Source organism: Orcinus orca, chromosome 1 (assembly GCF_937001465.1).
Source record: "Orcinus orca chromosome 1, mOrcOrc1.1, whole genome shotgun sequence".
Taxonomy (NCBI): Eukaryota; Metazoa; Chordata; class Mammalia; order Artiodactyla; family Delphinidae; genus Orcinus; species Orcinus orca.
The window spans coordinates 56,937,651-56,961,500 of NC_064559.1; the positions used below are offsets into that span (position 1 = coordinate 56,937,651).

General features: G+C 38.0%; 2 protein-coding genes across 3 annotated transcripts in view; one reads left to right on the top strand and one right to left on the bottom strand.

The window, feature by feature from the left end:
- Positions 1-23,850, top strand: part of SERPINC1 (serpin family C member 1) — a 36,631-nt gene that overhangs the window by 10,211 nt on the left and 2,570 nt on the right. The gene's annotated exons all lie outside the window — the stretch shown is intronic.
- The window catches only part of ZBTB37 (zinc finger and BTB domain containing 37), a 28,192-nt gene continuing 4,524 nt past the window's right edge, over positions 183-23,850 (bottom strand). For both annotated transcript variants that reach the window (XM_033428108.2, XM_033428107.2), the window contains exon 4: positions 183-17,400. In XM_033428108.2, coding sequence (XP_033283999.1) covers positions 16,912-17,400 — 489 coding nt within the window. In that variant the 3' untranslated portion in view covers positions 183-16,911. The remainder of the gene's footprint in view (positions 17,401-23,850) is intronic.

Genomic DNA, 23,850 nt, shown 5'->3' on the forward strand with positions numbered 1-23,850 from the left:
TTCTCTACCAGCGAACACATCTGGGTCAAGAAAGTGAAGAAGGGAGATATGTCACTGCTTCATCTTGAAAGATGGTAGGCATCCTGAGAGGGCAGGGGGAGCTTGAAATCTAGGTAATCCCCTCATAGTAAAAAAATCCAAAAATTTAAAACAAATTAATCTCTATACAGAAAAGACAGAGATTCAAATCTGAATATTAAATCATTTAATTCTCAAACCACTCAACATGCATAATATTCTTTTACACAGTGTTAAAATAAAGAGGAAAATGTATTTTTATACAAACAGAATTTCAAGTATACATTAATAGACTTTTCAAATTACTAACCAAGTTGCTAAGATTTCATTCACATTGTTCTTAAAGCTGTTCAACGAGAAAGCTTTTGCTAAACTGCTTTAAATATGTTTATATAAACCCATATATTTTCACTTTCTCTGAATCTCCCTCCCCCAACCCCAGTCTCTGCCCACCCTCCTGCCCTCCCCCCTACCCCGACACAACAGGGCTCCTGGGGCTCTAGGAGGCATGCAACCCCACCAAGAACTATTGGCTTGTCATCAGGGGAAGGACAGAATCTACAGGAGGAGAGACTGAGAACGCCTGTCAAATTAAGGGAGAGAACAAATCTGATACTTAGAAACGACACAAATCAGGATATTTGGTAGCCTGTGATTCACTTGCCTTTTATTAAAAAAAAAAGTCTCAGCCTCCCACGAAACCACCCACAAGTTTCTGATAATTTGGTAGCTGAGAAAATAATTTAACATTGGGTATTTTCCCCAGTGAAACTTCCAAAATCAAGGTAGGCATTTTGAACTTTTTCATTTGGTTGTTTCTTTTTCCCTTTGGCTGGGGGTGGGGGGCAGCTTAAAAATGGTTGATTTCTGTGTTTACATTACGGAATTTAGTTAATTTTACGAGGTCACCAAGAGTTCTCCCTCCTCAACTCTCCTCCTGAAGTAATCTGGCTTCAGGGCAAGGAACAGCCACTCTCCTTAGGAATTAAAGTGCATTTTTTTCAGTAAAAGTGGGGTGGGGGGAGGTGTGGTTTACACTTAAGTGATAATGATTAAAAGAGGGTGGGGTGAGAGAAAATCCTATTCCTATATATAGGTATTTATAGTTAAGGTCATAATAAAAACAGATATTCTCTAAGGAAATAAGATGTACAAGCCCAGTCCAGCACCCTCAGAGGTGCAAGAGTGCTAGCCTGGCTCACCGACTTTTCTGAGGCATCTTTATTAATGGAGTAATCGCTTCAGATGAAAGACACAAACCTCAAATGTTAGTTTTTTCAAAGGGAAAAAACAGACCGGTAGGTTCTTCTAGTTAAAAACTCTATCTCATTCCCTTTCAGGGATAACAACATTTTAGAAATTGATTGTCTGTTTTAATATGAATCCTTGATTAACAAGTTGTGAAAAAATGTTAGATAAGTTTGTTGCTTAGAAATATTATGGTAGCCTTTAGAAACTCAGGATGAGGAGGCATAGTTGGTCCTTGCTATCAATAAATATCAGCTGAGGGGAAGTTAAAATTTTCCTGTAATCTCTTTATTTGATAGCTACCACCAGAATCTTACTTTCTGTTTTCCTATAAATGCTTTACTATTTCTTGGGGGACAAACCCAAGAATTTTCCAAAGAGAAGTAAATGCTACATTATTAGCTGTATGAAGAAGTGATGAGAAGGGGGAAATTGTCCTGGATTCTGGCCTCTGAGTCCAGTGTGATCTGCTTTTCACAGTGACCAGTGGGAAGGCACAGTGCCAGGGACAGGTAGATGGGAGACAGCTGTCACCCACCATATAAGCACCATTGAGAACAGGTGGACAGATTTCTTTCCGACTATATCCATCTGAAGGAAACCATATTTCGGCTACATTGACTTTTCTACCTTAGAACCCTCTGTCTTGTCTTTTCTTCTCAGAGACAGAGCATGAGTGGGTCCCACCTGAAATTATGAGAAGCCAGGATATCTAAGGGAAATCTAAGTGGCTTTGCGGGATCTTATTAGTTCTCTGACCAGGGATTGAACGCAGGCCTTTGGCAGTGGAAGCGCCAAGGACCCACTAACCACTGGACCGCCAGGGAATTCCCTAAGTGCTCTTTCAACCTACTTCTCCCTTTACTCACTTATGCTGACGTGCCAAAAATTGAGAGTTCTGATTTTAAGATTTCTTAAAGGAGAAGCCATTGATTCCTGACTGATCTGGCAGATCTATTTAAGTTCTGCCATTAGATCACAAAATAATTCAACAGGCTAAAACAGTGAACATAGACCATAGAGGATGAAAAGTTAACAGACTGAGACATTTCTTTTGCCTATAGTTTGGGAATGTTTTTCTTTTGTTGTGAATAGGGGGATGGGACAGGGTGGTGAAACTGCAGTCAGACCAGCTTTTGTTTAGCTCTTTCAGAAAGGATTTCTTAAAGGTTTAAGAGGAATCAGCAAGCCAGTCAGTAGGACAGAAGAACCTGGCAGAGCTTCACAGTCCTGATAATGAATTCCTGATAGGGAATTTCTTTCATTACTGGTGTAAAATATAGTACAAGTTTCTCTCTGTATATTTTTACCATTACTTCCCCCTTCTCCTCCTCTACTCTCCTTCCCTAAATCTTAAAATCCAGTGCGGTGTGATCTGCATAAAGTTCAACAGTGTTTCACAGTACTCCACCATGTTCCTCAGTATGAAAACCCTAATGGGCTACTCTCCGGATGCAAACAAGTCTCAAAGGCTATTGCTTTTCTATTCCACACAATATAAGGAAGCCTTCACAAATCTTCTAAGGCATAGGAGGCGTTTTTCTCTGACATTGCAGCATATACATGCTAAGCAAACAGCCAGGCCTTAATGTTATTTTAATGAAATTTCATAGCCTGATGCTAATTCAGTCCTCTGCACTAGCAATTTTTCCTTCCACCCACTTTTTCTTCTCAGACACACCACCTATTTGAAATTGAAATTATCAATTATTTGTAGGCAATATATGAATGAAAATTTCTACAGTGCCGGCAGTCTCTCAGATGAGAGACTGCTATATTTGAACTTGCTCTTAAACACAAATTTCTTTCATGAATTAGAAATCACTTGGTAGCTAATTAGTTTGAATGGTGATTCTCACTTTTTTAAGGATAATCAAACAGTTCTCCCCTCCCCATTATCACGTGTGAGGTTGCCATGGGCAGGTATCTTTATACCTGGGTGGGAGAATGAAAGATATGAAAACTCGTTTGGGAATTACTGGGTTAAGTCTTTGATATCCTGGAACAAATATGCTGAAATGACTCACTTCACATTTCATGTAAAACTCAGAAATATTTACGCCTTAGCTAGTGCATTTAATTCACAAAGAAACACGGAAAAGTGAAAGTCGCTTTACATCGAAATCCCACTTAGAAGACAGGCTAAGAAACAATCAAATACATCACCATCACCCCAGAAAGGGCCCTCCTTTTTCTTCATTAACAATGCCACCTGCTTACTTTACAAATAAAAATCACCCTAGGTGGCCTGGGCTTGGCTCTCTTAATAAGTTCAAGCGCTCCATTTCAGCTAGCAGAGTTAAAAAAAATCTCCACTTAAATCACATATGCAAGGGAAAGAGGATTCTAGGGAGCAGACTTTGAAAATCTGTTTTGCTGACTTATGCATACTTTGGTATAGAGAGGAAACTGGGTGGATGGCAACATCTCTCTACTGAATTACTCCGAGGACAAATAAATGATCCATTTTACCACTTGAGCCTTGGCCCACTCTAAGTTTTAAACTCAGAGCCATGCCTGGGATACCAATAAAGGTATCTTATGACAAAAGAGAACCAGGTAGAGGTTATCCTGCCAAAGACCATTCAGGACTACCTAGAAAATGATTCTCAACCTTGGCTGCCCATTAAAATCATCTGAGGAGCTTTTAAAGCCCAGGTTGCACAGCAGGCCACTTAAACGTGAAGGTCTAGAGGAGGCCCCAGGCATCAGTACTTTTTTAAATGCCCCAGGTGATTCTAATGTGCAGCCAAGATGGAGAACTACTTGCCTAGGTCAACTGGCTCTGTAACAGAAAGCACTAAGGTCACTGTTCACCTAAGCCAGATAGAAGAAAGATAAGACTCTATGCTTCCTCCCAGATTAACAGATTTAACATGCCTCAAACAAATTACCTAGGCATTTCTCACTTTTTTGTTTGTTTTGTATTTCAATAAATCACTGTGGCTGTAAAACAGGCTGCACTGCTGACAGTATATTATTGACTTAGTAAGACTGCACCTTAAGTATGTGTTTGTAGCAAAACAGCTCGGGACAGGCCTAGGCCAAAACTCTGTGCACAAACAAAAGATAAGCCAGCAGGAGTTAATTCCTGAGTCTAGGATATTAGGAGCATGGCTTATAGGTTGACAACGATTCTATAGTTAGAAAAAAAATAGCTGTGGTGAATAGATTCACATGATTTTACTGCCTATCTCCCTATAGCATTCATACTGTATTTAGGCGAACGTTACTATATCAGTTGTCACCAATGAGTACTGCTTGTCTCATTTGGAATTTCACACTGTATTGTCACTTGCCCTACCCAGTCACCAGGAAAGTAAATACTTATCAGCTAGTACCTAAAACACAGATGCCAACCTCTAAAAATCTGAAAATGGATCACTCTCTCATTTTCACTCCTAATCAGAGAATCCCTGTGTGGAATTACAACCAGCCAGTGCATTAGAAATGAAAAGGTGGAAAGCATTCTGGGATATTTCTGAAAAGGCCAGTAGTCCTTCCTCAGCTGTAACAAATGTTCACACGGTAGGTATCCTGACTTGGCTCAGTGTACTTGTGCCCCAAACAGCAAATCAGTTGAGTGCTACAACTGCATTTAAAGATTAGGTGGCCTGCCTAGTGGCATTTTACTTCCAAAACTGAATTTCCTGACACCCACAACAGGCCATCCTGACTATTTTAACAGTATTGGCATTAAAACCAGAAAAATCTCTCTTCGGAGTGTCTAAAAGCAAAACAGGTCATCCAAAAAACTGCATGCAAAACTGCAAGTTAAGATATTGGCAGAAGGCTCATTATCAGGAAAATATGGTTGATATTCCAGTCCCCCAAAATGGACTGCAAATGGCAATTTAAAAAAAAAAAAACCCTCAGGATTCAAACAAAATTTTCACATCATTAAAAGGAGTTGAGTGCACCTTTACAAACAACAGAAAGACTCCACTTCCACGGGCTACTCTTGCCAAATAGAAGCCAGTGGATAAAAGCACTAAACCCAAGTGTTCTGTTTGATTTGGGCAATGAAACCAAACATTGACATCTGAACATGACAAGAAGTGAGATACTGCAGTCTCTATATTTTGGGTCTGGCTTTCCTTTGCTTGCTACAGAAAGCTACACTCTATCTTCAGCCAAGTGCTCAGAGGTAGAGGAGCTGAAGTGAGTACAAGAGAATGGGGTGGATGGTGGCTGAGGAATCCAGCCTCCTGCCTAAGGGGCTACAGGGCAATCTTGGAATATTCTCAGTCTTTAATGGGAGGTAGAATTTTCTACACTGACTTATCTGCCTTCATCAGACACCTTTTTCTCACATACATACATAAAATCACATACACATAGCTGGCAACTCACAATGATATTGCAACTTGCAGCAACTGTACACCTAGCCCAACAGACACTTTCAATCTAAATTTTATATTATCCTCAGCTTTTCTCAGGTAGATGCAAGCCAAATTTGTTCCTTTGAGATCCCTCCTTTTGCCAGGCTTCTAAACATACATTTCACTTTAACGCCTACATCTTATGTCGCTGAAGAACAGCTGCACTAAGTGGGTGCAAAGTGTTATAACATCTTTATAAATAGAAAGTGCAAGAAACAATTTTCTTAGCCAAAATACAAACAAAGCAACTAAAAGCTCTCATAGCCTACTATGCCAAGAATTTGATTTTTATAATCAATGATACAGCTAACAAAATGCTTCTAAAGCTACCAAGGTCATAGTGGATGAGTAAATATATTTATAAACATACATTTATGAAAAAAAGGTATTAAGAAAATAGCCAAACTTCCCACAAAAGTTATTTGCATGAACTATCTTTAGTATACCACTCTGTGTTCAATGCACATGCATATACAATTGAATTATATTAGTGTTATTTTTATTGGCCCACTTTTCCAAAAAGAAAACAGGCTCATTTTTTAAAACTTCAAGTTACATGATTTAAAATCATTTTTGTAAAAATATCAAATACCATATAAATTCTAAATATCTTTGCTATCTGGCTGATAGCCATTCTAGAGGTGGATTCCAGCCACATGTAGTGACTCCTGATTTAGCATCTTGGCTTCCAGAGGAAACACATTTTAAGCTTTGTTCCCTGTGTTGTAATTCTGTTTTTGCAGTGGTTCTTTAAGAACCACTGTAGTTAGGATTCTATTTATAGGAAACTCAGTAGATCACCTTCAAAAATGTCAAAACATCTGCCACAAGATATGCTAAAAGCAGAAATCTAAACCTTAAGGAATTTCTCAGGATGTGGTTATTAAATGGTTTAGACTTGTGATGCTGAAAAGAAAGAATAAGTATTTTGTCAGTCTGCAGGTTCCCTTCTGACTTTGTTCTCTTTTTCAATTTGAGACCACAGTACAGTTGACCCTTGACCGACATGGGTTTGAACTGCATGGATCCATTTATAGCCAGGTTTTTTTCAATAGTAAATACTACAGTACTACACCATCAGTGGTTGGTTGAATCCCTGGATGCAGAGGAACCACAGAAACGGAGGCCAACTATAAGTTATAGGGGGATTTTCCACTTGCAGAGGTCGGCACCCTAACTCCCACATTGTTCAAGAAACAACTATACTTAGTTTTCGTGCAACCACCAGATGATTTCAAATTTAAGAGTCACAGAGAATCTAGAGGAGGGCCCAAAGAGCTGTAAGAAACCGAATGAGTGGCATCTTCATAGATTATCAAATATTTTTCAAGTGTCCAGTATTTTCACTATAAGCATCTTTGCTGCAAACATTTTCACAGCATAACTAATTGGTCATAAGACAGTTTTTGCCCCAAAAGATAAAATAACTGGATGAGTTTTTGGTTTGATAGTTTGGTTTCGACTGGCATTTCTCCCAGTTAGCAACATTACTGATGCCTTTATTGAGCTGACAGATAATGATGATTTGCCCCAAGAGTTGGTTTCTTATTTTGAAACACTACATTGGAGGATAAAGAGGCCAAAAGCCTCAAAGGTGCAGAGTTGAATCCACATTTCCCACAGAACTTTGGAAAGTCTATGAATGGACATATGACAAAATGCCAAGAACAAACAACAGTGCAGAGGCTTTCACGATGCAATACAAAGCTTGGCTACAAATATGCATCCTGGTATTTGGAAACTGATACCTCTCTTAATGAAGGAAGACATTTAAGCAAAAAGAAAAAGAACAATGCTGAATGAGGAGATGAATCAACAAGCAAAAAAAAAAAAAAAAAAAAAAGTATAAAATACTAAGAATGAAAGACCTGGAAGACAAGTGCTTAGGTACAACACACAAAATCAGTTATTTGTGCAGGATTGCCATGAATCTACACACATTTTAGAGGTATTCAAATATTTTGTATTTTGCAATAAAGTTTTTTTTTAATTTTGTTATTCATTTTTCATGCTGCATTATGTCCTTTTTAATATCCCTCTTTTATTTTTTATTTTTATTTTTTATCTTTTATGGCAAAATTGCCTTACAGCGAATTAGTTATAAGGTGAAAATGCTTGCAGCAAAGTTGACTATGGCAAAGATGGTTCTAGCAAAAGTACCTAGAACCAATTTTTCATTCCCTGGGAGTATATTTTCAAAGCCTTCTCTGTCACAAAAAGCAGACTTTGAGGTACAGCAGAGTGGAAATATGGATAAAAAAGAAAATGTTAAGGCTATTTTATTTTTATTCATCAAAATTTGCCCCAATCATTATATGATAAAATCTAATTAATCCTGATGCCTAAATGAATCAAACATTCCAACCCTGGTTATTCAACTACAAATGCCGAAGTCTTTCTTTTCTCTTCCCAGAATTTTCTAGAGTCCTAAATTAAGTCTTCAGCCCTGAGTACCCCTTTTATATCCTGTATTTGTAATTCCTGAGGCCTGACCGGGAAACAGAGATCTCTTCACTATATGATAATTGGGGATGACCAGCAAGAAGCCCTCACAACTAATTCTCTAGGAAACCACTATACATGGAATGGATAGATAATACCAAACCTTTCTTCTCTTAGAAAGTGTATTCATTTGGGGATGATCATTTTTAGAGCAGAATCCATTCTCTGCCATTATTTCTTCTGAAGGAAATAAAAGTCCATTTATAAGCCAGCAGGAATTTAAATAAAGCATCCTAAATTTGACAAGTCTAACCAAAAATTGTACAAATTCAATGATTTGTTATTCTATATAACAGAAGCTGATAGCAACTGATAATTTTAAAAGATTCACAACTATAAAACTGGGCAACGGATTTTCCCATATGGAAGGTAATATAAATGGAATGAACCTATTCTCCTAGCACAAATTTGTGCCAGAGGTGGTATGGTGGCAGTAAAGATGTGTAGGATATGTAGGCAAAACTTGCAATCATCTCAAGAATATAATCCATCTAGCCACTCAATAGAAACTCCTGTTGAAACAGATATAGCAGCCATATAAACTTTCCATACCACAGGAGTTCTTGCCTATTTGTAAATTAAATACAGCTGACATCTCTAATAAATCTAGGTCTGTAACAGCAAGCTTTTTATTCCCTCTAGAGTATTTCTGGTTTAGCATAGACAGTTACTGTGGCTTCACAGGAAAAAAAAAAAACAAAAAACGGCAAATGCTCATAATTTGGAACTTGGAACAAAAGGAAAAATGGAAATTTTGCTATAACATAAATGAAACTCAGGGGGTGGGAAGCTAAAGAAATCTGTTCCAGGTATTTGTCTCATTCTCCTTCTAGCTCCTTTACTGACCCATGGTAGATATAAGAAATGGTTTCTATGGCACAAACAACTGACCTAAATGAACACACAAGAGTTAAGACAAATCAAAAAAACCTAATGCTACCTATAACAGATTAAAGTTGGCCCCAAATCCTTGACACATCTTCCATCAAGTGGTAAGGTATTTCCTCTCCCCTTGAATCTGGGCTGACCAGTGACTTCTTTGACCAATAGTGTATGGTGATGACTCTATGATAGCTCTGGGCCTGGCCTTGAAGAGGACTGGCATCCTCTGCCCAGCCTCTTGGAGGCCTGAGCTGCCATTTCATAACTCTGACTACTATGATGGAGAGATCAGATGGAGAGTCCCTGAGACTCCAGAGAGGGAGAGGAGGCCTGCTGGGCCTATTCTTCTAGCCCTCCCTACCAAGGTGTCAGGAATGTGAGATCATCTTGGACACTCCTGACCGGTCCAACCACCTGCTGAATACTACCAGGTGACCTGAGCTGTCACCACAGGGAGCAAGAAATTGCCTAGACAAGCCTTTCCTGAATTTCTGATTCACAACATCATGCGATATATAAAGTAGTTGCTGTTTTAAGTCACTAAGGTTTAGGATAGTTCATTACACAGCAATAGATAACTGGAATGCTATCTATCTTTTAATTTTTGCCTTGGTAGTAACTCAATCACTCATTCACAATTAGAACTACCAAATGGGTGACTCCTCTAAATTGGTGGGCAATATCCCCAGAAAAAATTCATCATTCAACATCTGCTCAGAGGTCAACTGCTTTATCTCATGAAGAAATCTTCCAATCACTTATTCCTGAATTAAAAGTTCACTAAAAGCAGTGCTGTTACTGGCTATTGTATATTCTAGTTCACTCCAACTTTATAAGTAAACAGAGTTAACACGATGTACTGGAGATAGCCTGGGCTTTGGAATCAGATAGGTAAATATTGGCTCTGCAGTTTATCCATTGTGTAATCTTGGGCTCAACAGTTTCCTCATCTATAAAATGTAGTATAATTACACCTATTAAAGGCAACATACTCTACTAAGAATGTCAAGTGTAGTGAAAGACTGCCTAGGTCAACCTCTCTGTGTCTCCATTTCTTTCTCTCTAAAGTGAGGATAATAACAGTATCTACCCTAATGGGATTGTCATAAGGATTAGATGAGTTAACGGTGAGGCACATAGAACTGTGCCTAACTCATAGTAAACACTTAAAGTCCGCTATTCTTAGTTACTACCATTACTACCTCATAGGATTATCTTGAGAATTTACTGCAATTATGTCCCTAAAGCACTTAGTATGGTTAATTCTGTCCCCTTCTTTTTGATCTTTTATCTCTGTAGGGAAAAGTGCAGGCTTTTAAAAGTATACACCAGCCTCTAACCAAGTGGGTTTAGGACTCTCAAGTATAGGAAGCCACATCTAAACTATGTCTAAAATCAATTTTGTTATACAAATTCCAAGCAGATTATCTGGTACCAAAAATTACTTAATGGAACAAAAATTTACTTAATGGAACAGATTCTCCTGTATGCTACCTACCATTTAAGATAAGTGATTTCATTAAGTGTATTTCATTAAGTATAAGTGTTCATAGGAACATTTTCCTATGAGATACATAGTTTGACTTCCCGCATTATGGATTGAGATTCTAAAATTCACAGTATATTAAATTGTGTTGTTGGTCATATGAGATACTGAACAAATCTCTCTCTTAACTGGGTGGTGAATTCTAGCTTCCTTAACAGGACTTACTGAGTAGACATGAAAAAAGCAAGCATTAGAAAAGTGTTTTCTTGTTTTTTTTCCCCTAAACTGCTCTGCCTTTGTAACTAAGCTTTGTTTTTAAAACTTCCACTGTTTGAGCTAATGGACCTTTCTTAATTATGTTACTATGGGAGGTATTTATTATACAGATAATGGAGAAGATGTAAGATATTTATTTATCTTATATATGCACACTCTGTGAATATACTGTATATTTCAGGTAATATTTGCCTTCTAAGTTATTGCTGTTCCTTACAATTGAGGGAAAAGATAGTCTGCCTACACAACAAAACTGGCTAGTCTGTACAGATATCTTGCAGGTTTTGATATCACTGTTCCTATCAACAATTACATCCTTTGGAATGTAATTAAGTCGGGTTTGAAAGTACTCAAAATATCCAACTTTGGCCTGTCCTGAGCAAGAAAACATACTTAATGCAAAGTAAAAAGACTGGCCCTGGGAAAAGCACCACTTAAGAATAAGAGTGAAAGCAGACACTAAAAAGCAAAGGAGGCAAAGCAACATAAGACTGATAATTATCAAAGAAGTCATAATGCTTGGCAAACTCCATTGTTTTCAACAGATTCGTATTTAAATGACATCTATTACCAAGACCTCAAATGGTGGTGGATGCAGATGATTCACTGGGCTACCTAAATACGATTTCTTTCACAAGTCCTCTACCCCAGATTCATCAGAATCCCAAATTAACCAGAAAAGCAGCACTCCAAAATCTCAAGAACTCACTATTACTATAAGTGCTCTAAGACAAGGCAGATGTCACCTAAGCAAATATTCTGGAACCTTCTAGATGAAGATTATCTATTACTTGGAGGGTGTAACATATAAAACCTACTAATATCCAACTTAGAAAAAAGGCAACTTTAAGAATAAAATGCCTACTGAAGAGGTGCCATATATGCGGCTAGGTCACTCATCCAAACTTCGTATGTCTTGGTAGAGCTCACAACAAAGTAAGAATCAAATCCACTGTATTGTATCAGCATGGCCTAGAACACTTTGCCCAGATAAATTTACCTCAGAAGTCCATGTATTGTTTCCAAATGGGGAGCAATTATATTCTCCTCTTGCAAGGAATTCTGTTTATTATCATCCTAACATTTTCCATTTTTTCCACATCTGGCATAAATAAGCTATTTGAACAGTAAGAATGAACATTCACAAATCAAATACATAATGGCCCATTACAGATTTAGAAGCATTACAAACTATAACAGAAATTGGAAGGTAGGTCTAAAAAGAACTTTAAATCTTCAGATGTTTCATTATGTTTTAAAACACTGACTTAAAAAAAAAAAAAGGAAGATTTTGGCTTTTTACTATTCCACATGGAACAGAGTGAGTTTACTTGAGGAAATGAAGATTTATAGTAAAGGAAATGGGTAGAGGTTTCTAATCTAGAGAAAAAGTACTTTGGATAAGAATCAAACCACTTATTCATAACAGAAATTAAATTTTAATACTAGTGGGAATAACGTCATTCTTGCCATCATCATTATGTTAACTTAGAGAAATGGCAAAACACTTATAAAAACATTACTTTTCTTACAGCACTTTAGGTAAACATGGTATTCATTTAACCCTACATTATTATGCATGGGAATTATTTTAAAAAATTACTTTCTTAAATCTGTAATTACCATCCTAAACTTTAATGCAGCTTTAAGGCAAGGACAAATCATAAGGCCTACTCTAAATGCTTTAAAGCAATGGGATTCAAGAAGGAGCACAAATGAGACAAGGATCTAGAAAAAGATGGCAACCTCTTTCAAGAAACTGATGCATATACGGCAGTATGAATTTAAAACCTCAACCAAACTATTATTATAAAGGCAAAATGGCAAGAGTGACAAATTGAGAGGCAGTGGTGTAATTGTTTCAAATCTAATTCTGGACTTGGCAAACTTTTGTTTTCAAGCTTTGCAGGCCATGTGGTCTCTGTCAAAGTACTCAACTTTGCCACTATTGCAGAAAGTAGCCATTAACAATACCAAAACGAATTGGTGTGGATTTATTCCACTATCACTTTCTTTACAGTACAGGTGACCTCAGGATTTGGCCTGGGGGCTATGGTTTGCTGAACCTTGATCTAATTACTAAATCCTAGAGATATACTTTGCTAAGGGGCATCCTCTCAAATTAAGGGATTTACCTGGTTTAATTGCTAGTTGTCCCTTCTCTAAATCTCAGCAACCAAAATACTGAATGAGTAAGTATACAGATAAGGAGAACATTTGAGGAAGAGAAAAAAACCCCACATCTGTTGCAGCTGAAAAAATAAAAACTTCTAAGATTCCAACTCCTTCCTGATTAAATGCCTTTCCACTATGACTTAGAAGACTTTTATCTTTGTTCAATTTAATTTCCTTTCCATTACCCATTGCTTTCATTTCTTTAAATTAGATCTTCCAGTCAAATAAAATATCATTTTTACCAGTTAAAACAAAATTAGTGTTAAGTAACAGCTAAAACTTTTCAAAAGTTATTTCTTGACTAAAGACTATTCAGCTATTAAGGATGATGTTCACTATTTCACTCTTCCATAAAACCACTTCCAACCAAGGCCTGATTGAACTATGAAGTTAGTAGGAAAATGGTTTATTTCTATTGCCATCTTTGGAAAACCCTGTTTCAATGATGTAGAGGGAACTGGAAACATTGAAAAAAAAAACCCAAAAAGTAACAACAAGAAAACTTCCCTTAACTACTATCTCCCTTCTTTTCCAATTTTTATCCTTCAGGAACGAATTTATTTTTACACATTCAAGATTAGATTTGACCCTCTAGTATAACGGATAGCTTGGGGGTAGTTTGCAACTCACATAAAGTAAAATTCAACTCAGTTCAGAGGTAAATATGGTTCTGAGTAAAGAGAGAACAAGTCATTAGAAAGAGCCTTCTGCCTAAGTACAGTATTACTGTTCATGCCAATGCCATATTTTAAACTGGTATCAGAGTTCTGAGAGAGAATAAAAGGTACCTCTTAGAATGAAAGCAGATTAATATATTGTCATCTCTCTTCTTTTGCTGAGAATATTGGGTAGCTCCTTTGCTATTAAGTGCTACTCAATAAATGAAAACAGTCCCAGTGTTTGCTATTTCATGGCATTAAAGTACTTAATGATGATTTAGCTCTCACTGCTAATGCTGTTCCCTTCACAAGGTGACACGTGCAAGTTAAAATTTGGTAATGAGTTTTCAGCATTAGCTAAAGTCCATTTAGTACATCCTTAAGAGAGGTATCCTCTGTGCACACACCTATATAGCTATTCATTAAGGTAGATAGAACACTACTAACTCCTATGACCCTACAGTGATGTTAGCTAAGAACTAGGACAATGTCACAGTGAACCTGGATAAGAATCTTGGATAGTTATTTAGAGTAATATCTCTTCTAACTAAAATGGGGAAACTGCTTTCAGAAACGTAAATTTGTTTAAAAGTTAGGCTGGCTTGAATTTTCATGAATTTCATGGCTCTGCCCTAGGCCAGTTAAGAGGAGAGAACCAGCAAACACGATTGTGCTGATGTGGTCCTAGATGACCGAGAAGCACTCTATTCACAGTACAGATACAGCAAAAACCTATTAGCAGTGAATAAAAAGGGAGGGGGAACCCATCAAACACTCATAGCATTTCCACATCTATCAGACAGTCCCTACTTCATTTAAAATGTTTGTTGCTAACCCTGGATGGAGTACTGACAAATGCTGCAAAGTTTCTCTTTACAGAAATTACTGCACCTCACTTTTACAATTTGGTAATAGTTTAAATAGCTCTATTTTCTCAAATAACATCTAAGAAACTAACAAAGCAATATAGAACTTTCCAGCATAATACTTCTGAAAAGTAGGATGGACTTAACAATTTTTGGTAGGCTTAAAAGCTCCATCTAAAGCAGCATATTCTGTACCTCTCACCTCCCTATTTAGTAATGGCAAAATCTGTCCACTGAAAGCATTGATTACCAGCTGAAATGTTTCCTTAAAGATTTCAGTCTAATTTCAACTCTACTTTTTCTATGCCACAGAGCATAGTTGGTCCCTAAGACGGCCCTAGGCGACAGTTTTCACCCTATCATGCTGTTGCCCATCTAAAGAGGAGAATGCCATAGTCTATGTCTTCTGAAGACAAAATACGGCTTCAACATAATGTTTAAGGGTAGGCTCTAATCAAATGGTAGCATTATTGCATTCCTATTAAAAGATGCATTGTTTTTCCAGAAGAAAAAATAACCGTTCATTAGTGATATGGTGCAGCTGTATATGTATGTACAGGTCTCAGATTGCTTAAGAATTACCCTTTGCATTCTAACTTCCTATCATCAAAGCAACGCCATTCTTTCCTACCCACTTTTTCACATACCCAAGCAGTCTCAGGAAGGGAGCACACTACTAATGTTCTCACAAATGGCTCACCACCAGTTCAGGCATGATCAGCCCCTCTCCCAAATCTCTTTTACAATCATCTATGCCCCTGCACCAAAACAATTTCTTAAACCACTACATATTTAAATACTCTGTAAAAAATTAATGATCAATTAAGAGAAGCTACAGATTTTTCTCTCTTCTATTTGCACTGTAACTTGTAAGCATCTACTTGCCTGCATCCCTTAATAATCCTCCTTCATTCTCTGCACGCAAGACAGGGCATCTAAAGCTCTACATGTTCGGTAAATTCTTTCTGACTCTCAGTGCTGGATTAAGAATCTCAGAAATACCCAGAATTACCAAAAAGGTCCCTTGAAGTTTTAAAAATCTTAGGAATGATTAAGTAACCAAACCTGATCAAAATCAATCCCTTGATCAATTTATTGCAACATGATTGTGCATGATGTTTTCTGGTAAATGCCCTGTAGTGTATTATTAAAAAGCAAAGCTCTTGGAGTCACCAGCAATTTGCTGATGGTTGGTTTACGAATTACTAAGTTTGCAGACGCAAGACATGGATTTAGTGAGGTTCTTCTATTGGACTGAAAATATAAACTATCACATATGTAGAAGGAAATGGAACTGTAGTTGCAGTAAGAAGCATAATATTGAATTTCTACAACCACAATATTGCGAAAAAAGTGTGTTTAAAATGTCATATAAAAGTTATCAAATATGGAGACCTGTGGATTTAAAAATACAATCCAGGCTCATTTCACTGTAAAGTGACATTTTTGATGCATAATATTGCTGTTATGTGAAGCTAGGAGCCGAAGAGGCTGGATGAAACTTTGGTAGTCAGCCTTACGCGTTAACTCATCTGGACTAGAGCCATTTCCTAACACCTTAAGATATATAAGCACTATGGCTTACAAATACCAATCAGGAAGTTGCAGTACGGCTGCCTCTGTGCTGTTCGATAATTGCAGAGCAAAAACACTTCCTTCCCTGCTCCCCCCTTCCTCAACACAACACCCAGGCCCCAAATGCAGAACTACATATTGCAAACACTTTGCTGCTCATTTCATTTCCAGGTGCCTAAAGTGCTTCAGGTGATGCTGCCCATTAGAATACTGCTCCAAGATGGCTGCATACATGAAACAATCAGGCAAAGTATCAGACGCCTTGTCAGGGCAAAGATTAATCTAACCTTTCAAAACAAAAAGAACCACTGGGATTCTTTTTTTTTTTTTTTTCCCCCTTCTTGAGATAAGAAACTGCATGTTCTGGCAGGGAAGGAAGAAGAGAAATTCCCCCTCATCATCACCATCATGATTACTTCCTTCTCTCTTGTGGCTGGCTGGTTCAGATGACCAAGGCTCCTGCTTCATTTTTCAGATCTGGGCAATTACAGCCACCAGGGTGATATGGACCAAAGTACAGTGTTCAAACATGACTGGTAGATAAATGATCACTTATCATTGTTTTGTTAAAAAAAATTTTTTTTTTTATAAAGTTAACAAACCAAGGCTGTTGATCCCTGAATTAGAAAGTTGATTTGCTTGATTATTTTCCAAAGTGTGAGGTGGGAAGAAAGAGGGGAAGAGCCTCTAGTGCTTTTGTGTATGTTGCTGATACAACATCTTGCTAACATCTTCTGATCTGGTGTTGTGGCATTTTGTGAATCTAAGTACCAGCCCATGGCCGTGATGCTGGTTACTTACGGCCCAAAGGGGAAGAGAGTCTGCCCCACCTCCTCGCTGTTTCAATCTGGCCCAGTAGTGGACACAGAGCCCTGGGCAGTTTCCCCAGAAGCAACTGTCTCTTCTTGTGAAGGTGACTCTTCCTCGGCTTGTCCCCGAGATGTGACAGTTGTTTCAGGGGAGATGCTATGAGGCCCCTCCAGGGGTATACAGCCAGGGTGGTTTTTGCGAAAGTGCTGATTCAAGATGGCCTGGAAGGGGAAACTTTTGCCACAAACATGACAGTGAAAGGGCTTGTTGCCTGTGTGCTTGCGGATGTGATACTCCAGCTGATCTTTCCGGGTATATTTCTTGCCACACATGCGGCAGACGAATGGTGTAATCCCCATGTGCAGGCGCATGTGGCGGTCCAGGCTCCCCTTCTGGTTGAAAGATTTGGCGCAGTAGATACAGGTGAGACGGGGGTTATACCGGAACCACCGCTCAGATACTTCCTGCTCTCGGAGATACTCCACATAGCCACTTACTCCCATCATTGCTGACTCTTCTACCTGTACCAGGTGAGGACAATAAGAAAGAATATGTATTATTACGTATATAGAGTAAAAGACATCAAATCTATTTTTACCTCTGTTACTTAGCTATATGCTTATTTTTTGTAGCGATCCAAATAGGAAATTAATTACTATGAAAAAGTAAAGATGTTAAGATAGAAATTAAAAAAAAAATCGAGGCCACTCTATTCCATTACCATAAAAGAACAGGACAGCTGAGTTACTTTCTTGCTGAAAAACTGCATGCTTATTAAACCCCTGCTGAATGTTTAATTTGTGGTGGTACGAGAATCTAAGCCCACTAATACCATCCATTTGGACTCTAATTTGCAATTATAGTCTAGACAATCAGGTAGGTACTTAGGCAATGTTGGCAACTTAGGCAACTTTCTGTGATGATGGAAATACTTGATAATCCACACCACCTAATACAGTTGCCACCAGGCACATGTGGCTATTAAGCATGTGTAATTTGCTAGTGTGACTGAGGAACTGAATTTTTCATTTTAATTGCTTTCAGTTAACTAAAATTTAAATTTAAATAGCCACATGTGACATGGCTAATGGCTACTATATCGGATAGTACAGAATACATTATGGCAAGCACATTATAAATCATATTTATGGCATTATCATTAATACTAAAATTTAACCCAGCAGTAACTAGCTTTATAAAAATGTATATAATTTGTAGGTGACAGTATTCCTTTTTACCCCAAAATATTTTAGTACCACACCAACACATTTTCTTCATTCTAAAGACTAATAAAAGTTTAACTGACCTCAGAGAAAACTGGCAAAAGAGCTGGGAAAGGAAACTAGGCTGAGATATGAATTTACTAACTTGGTTATTCCCTCCTATAACCTCTTCACAATTTGATACTCAGTAAGTATTTAATGAGTGACTATTGTCCACCAAATACAATGACAGGTGCCACAGAGAAAGAAGTACAAGACTTGGTTTCTGGGACCTCCCTGCTGGTGCCGTGGATAAGACTCCGTGCTCCCAATGCAGGGGGCCCGGGTTCAATCCCTGGTCAGGGAACTAGATCCAACACACATGCTGCAACTAAGAGTTTGCATGCCACAACTAAGGAGCCAGACTGCTGCAACTAAGGAGCCGCCAAGCCACAGCTAAGGAGCTCTGGAGCCGAAACTAAGACCTGGCACAACCAAAATAAATAAATAAGTAAATAAGTTAAAAAAAAAAGTCACCAAAAAAAAAAAAAAAAGACTTGGTTTCTGATTTTGCCCTCTGAACAAAAAGATGAAACTTCTGAACAAAAAGCAGACAAAACAAAGTAGGAGAAATACATATTCCTAATGATGTTGCTAATTCACTTTTCAAACTGTTTATAGTAAAGGTAAGTGTCCTTAAAACACACTGCACAGAAGTATTATCATCTAATTTTACATACCTATTATTTGTAGTGGTTTGATTTAAACAGATTATTAAAAGTAAAGAGAGGGCTTCCCTGGTGGCACAGTGGTTAAGAATCCGCCTGCCAATGCAGGGGACACAGGTTCGAGCCTTGGTCCGGGAAGATCCCACATGCCACAGAGCAACTAAGCCTGTGCGCAACTACTGTGCTCTACTACTGTGCTCTAGAGCCCGCGAGCCACAACTACTGAGCCTGCGCTATAGAGCCCACACACCGCAACTATTGAAGCCTGCGCGCCTAGAGCCCGTGCTCACAACAAGAGAAGCCACCGCAATGAGAAGCCCGCGCACCGCAACGAAGAGTAGCCCCCACTTGACGCAATTAAAGAAAGCCTGCGTGCAGCAACGAAGACCCAATGCAGCCAAAAATAAATAAAGAGAATAATCTGTGAGTTATATTCCTGCAATTTCTCTTAGTTTATAAAGTATCTCCCCACTAAGTTAAATTTCTTGCATTGAAATAAAATTACTCAAGACATAAAAAAAGCAATTATTATAAAAGTAGCATTAAAACTCTGCTATTGTTACTTAGATTACTAACCCTTTACATCATTGCAAAATAAATGCTTTCTTTTTCTGATTTAATTTCTTTTTTAATGAAGGGAAAATGATACAGTTTAAAACTTTTTATTACGTTTTAGACACAACAGTGTGTTGACTCCTCATCACCCAACAATTATCAACACATGAACAATTTTGTTTTTTCTTTACCCTCACCTACTTCTCTCCTTTTTCATATTATTTTTGAAGAAAATCCCAGACATAATTTCATACATATTCTAGTATGCATTTCTAAGAGACGAGGATTCTTTTTTCTTAATGTAATCGAAATACCACTATCGCACCTAAAAAAAACACAATAATTCCTTAATATCAATTAGCTAAGACCTTAATTTTGTTTTACTTAATCTGAACATGAACAATCTAAATAGTCAAAATATTTAACATATGAAATAAACATGGTTTCCTCCTATCTGAAAGCTGGGAGGGAGAGGGAACAATATATTCCTTTGAATGAATAATTTAAAAATCTTGAATTTATAAATCCTTTGCATTCAAAATTCTATATTAAAATATCACCATTCATAAATTTCTGATTTATTTAGCCTGCTGACTTCTAAAGTTCTTGTGTGCATGGGTGTATATAGCACATATATGTTTTTTATGTATAATGTTTTGAGTAAAAAGCTTATATACACATACACACACACACAAAATACATATATAGGGGCTTCCCTGGTGGTCCAGTGGTTAAGATTCTGCACTTCCACTGCAGGAGGCATGGGTTCAAGCCCTGGTAAGGGAACTAAGATCCTACGTGATGTGCGGCATGGCCAAAAAAAAACAAAAACAAAAACAAAAATACACACACACACACACACACACACAAATATATATGAGCATTTTATTTATTTATTTATTTTTTGGCCGCACAGCATGTGGGATCTTAGTTCCCTGACCAGGGATGGAACCTGTGCCCCCTGCATTGGAAGCACAAAGCCTTAACCACTGGACCTCTAGGGAAGTCCCTATATAAGCATTTTAAATATATAGGAGAAAATTCCATACGTGTAGCAGAGATAAAGTACAATGCAAAGAGAATATGTAGAAGTTGACTGGATTAAATGGAGAAAAATGAATCTAATTAGCAAATAATCTTATACCCTTTCTTGAATATCTAAAAATGTGTGTTGTCTCCTTTCACACGTTAGCTAACAATGCTCTTCAGTATTTCCAACAGAATAGAGGTGGTTCTCAGCAGGTTTGGGAAGCAGTATGAGGTCAAGCATTGAATGGTAAGGCTTTAGATAATTTCTGATTTATTTCATATAACATTTCTTTCTGCTCCAATTCCCTGGATAATCAAAACTGAACTCACATAAAGAATGAGGGATTGGGACCTCCCTGGTGGCGCAGTGGTTAAGAATCCACCAGCTAATACAGGGGACATGGGTTTGATTCCTGGTCCGGAAAGATCCTACATGCTGTGGAGCAACTAAGCCCTTGCACCACAACTATTGAGCCTGCGCTCTAGAGCCCGCAAACCACAACTACTGAAGCCCCCACACCACAACTACTGAAGCTCGTGCGCCTAGAGCCTGTGCTCCGCAACGAGAAGCCACCGAAATAAGACGCCTGTACACCACAAGAAGAGTAGCCCCCACTCGCCACAGCTAGAGAGAGCCTGCGCGCAGCAACGATGACCCAACACAGCCAAAAAAAATAATAATAATAATGAGGGATTATCCCACTAAAAGGTCCTGGGTGACCATGGGCAGAGCATAGAATAACTTCTCTGAGGTTTAGTTTCCCCATCCATAAAATAAAAATGTTAGAATATGTTTTGCCAATTCCACTGGATTCTCATGGGAATCAAATATGATAATAATTCCTTGAGATATCCCTGAATGCCTGATGTTATACTTTACAGAAATTAAGGGTGCTGGAACCTGGGTTCAAACCTGCATCCTACTTACTGTTCGACTTTGAGCAAGTTATTTAACTACTCTGTGCATCAGTTTCTTCATCTGTAAAACGAATATAATTAGCATCTGCCTTATAGGTTGCTATGAGCGTTGAATGAAAGTGCTTAATGTAGCTCAATAAATGTTAGCTATTATTAAACATTACAAAAATTCACAATATTATTCATAATCTTGAGGATACCTATTCCCTAAAAAAAACTGCCTAACTTTAAGGAAAACAATGTCATAGCAGTATTATCCACAAACAGAAAGTGAATGTATTTTAGTTATCTGTCATGAACCATAATCAGAAAACTCACACATTATGATCAATTTCACCTAAAAATTATTGCAATAAAATTGCAATAGGGCTTCCCTGGTGGCGCAGTGGTTGAGAGTCCGCCTGCCGATGCAGGGGACACGGGTTCGTGCCCCGGTCCGGGAAGATCCCACATGCTGCAGAGCGGCTGGGCCCGTGAGCCATGGCCGCTGAGCCTGCGCGTCTGGAGCCTGTGCTCCGCAACGGGAGCGGCCACAACAGTGAGAGGCGTGCATAGCGCAACAAAAAATAAAATAAAATAAATTGCAATAAAAGAGCAAATAAATGAGCATAAAATGTAGATTAGGTCCTTGTCAAAGGTAACAATGTATCTTTGGTAGTTTTATTCCTTTATACTCTAAAAGAAGCAAGGACAAAAATGGCTGCCTCCTGGTTCTCTTCGTCGGGAAGAAGTGGATCATTTCACTTCTCCCAGTTGGCAATTCCCTACTAGATTGTAAACTCTGTAAGCACAGGGATAATTCTATATTGCCTAATATGCCAGGACTTGACAGTGCCTGATATGTAGCTGGTGTTCAAAAACTATTTTTTAAATGAATTATTCCATACAATGAGTAAATTCCATATAAATGAATGCTTCCCGTATTTTCTAAAACAAATACCAGTCTAGATTCTTGACATGGCCTTCACTGCTGTCCACAATCCTAATCTTCAGTTACTAATCAGAGACTAAAAGAACTGAAGGGACTTATCTGATTGGTGCATTAATTTTATTTAAATATCTCCCAAACTGAGGACTTCACAGGGAACTAAATAACTCCTTATTTAGTAGTTGTCTCTTTATTGGGCACCTATTCAGTAATCTTAGCTACTCAAAACTACTTAGAGCTAAAACAACTCCCATTTAGTGGGCACCTGATAAGACAATGTCAGATACTAAGATTAGAAAATGTGGGCTCTGCTCTCAAGGAGATTTCAATCTAGAAGGAGACAAATTAATGTAAATAAGAAAAGAATAATTTATATGAGTCAGTAGAGAATTAGGAAAAAATTATATGGTACCATGTATAAATGCTACAGTGGTTTAAGAAGGGGAGATCAAAGAGGACTAGGCTAGTTAGGACAGAAGGAACTAGGAGTTAGGCCTTGCGTGGACTCAGACACCTGGGAAGAACAGAGTATTCCAGACTCAAGGTGCAGAGACAGAAGTCTGATGGAGTTCCGAGGTACAAAGTCTGCCTGTTTGGGACAGTTAATGCTGATGAATGGTGAGAAAAGCTGGGTTAGAAAGATTATAAATTACTTGGAAAATTAGACCAAGTATTTTAACCTTCATGTGGTAGAAAAAGGAAAAAGCCAAGAATATTTCGAATAAAGGAGTGACCTTAAGTATTCTGTTCCAGTTAAATCACCCTTATAATCAAGAAGCTCTTCAAGCCTACCAAAATTTGTTTTTACTACAATGTAAGTCCATGTCCTGTTTTGGTTCTATGTGGTGGGAAAAAAATAACTGGTGAGTAGACTCGTCATAATAAACTTTCCATGTTAAGACAGCGGTCCCCAACCTTTTTGGCACCAGGGACCGTTTCATGGAAGACAATTTTTCCACTGACAATGGGGAGCCGCTACTGGTCCGAGGCCTGGGGGTTGGGGACCCCTGTGTTAAGGCATATATTAACTCATCTCTTAATAGCAATTGCAGACAATACTACTTATCTCCTATTTCTTTACAGCCTGTACCTTCTGCTTCAGTCAGGTAAACAACCTTGTAGAATTCCAATTTTTGTCCCTATCCTAACTATATGTGGAATAAGTCATCTCTTTCTAACTACTTTAAAAACCACACTTAAACTCCCCTGAGTAACACTTTCCTTAAGTGGATATTGATTCCTGTAACTGCCTTTTAAGCACTCCTACTCCCACAACACAGTTACTTAAGTCTATATAGCCTTATCTATATGTGCTTTGTGTATTTGTTAGTCTGTCTTATGCCCACATTAAGTTGTAAGGTCTGTCTCATTGCTGTATTTATTTTCACAATAGTTACCGTCACATAGGTCACAGAGTCATCACATTTTATTTGAGAGATGAAGAGAAGAAGGGCCCTAATAATATGAGTAAACTTACTTTTCCTCCAAGCTCCTAACACTTTCTCTCACACCTTATTAAAACTAAAAAATTCTCCTATAATGGTTGCAGTTCCTTTTCTGATACCAAACAGCATGATAATATACAAGTAAATACAGTTTATAACAATGTCT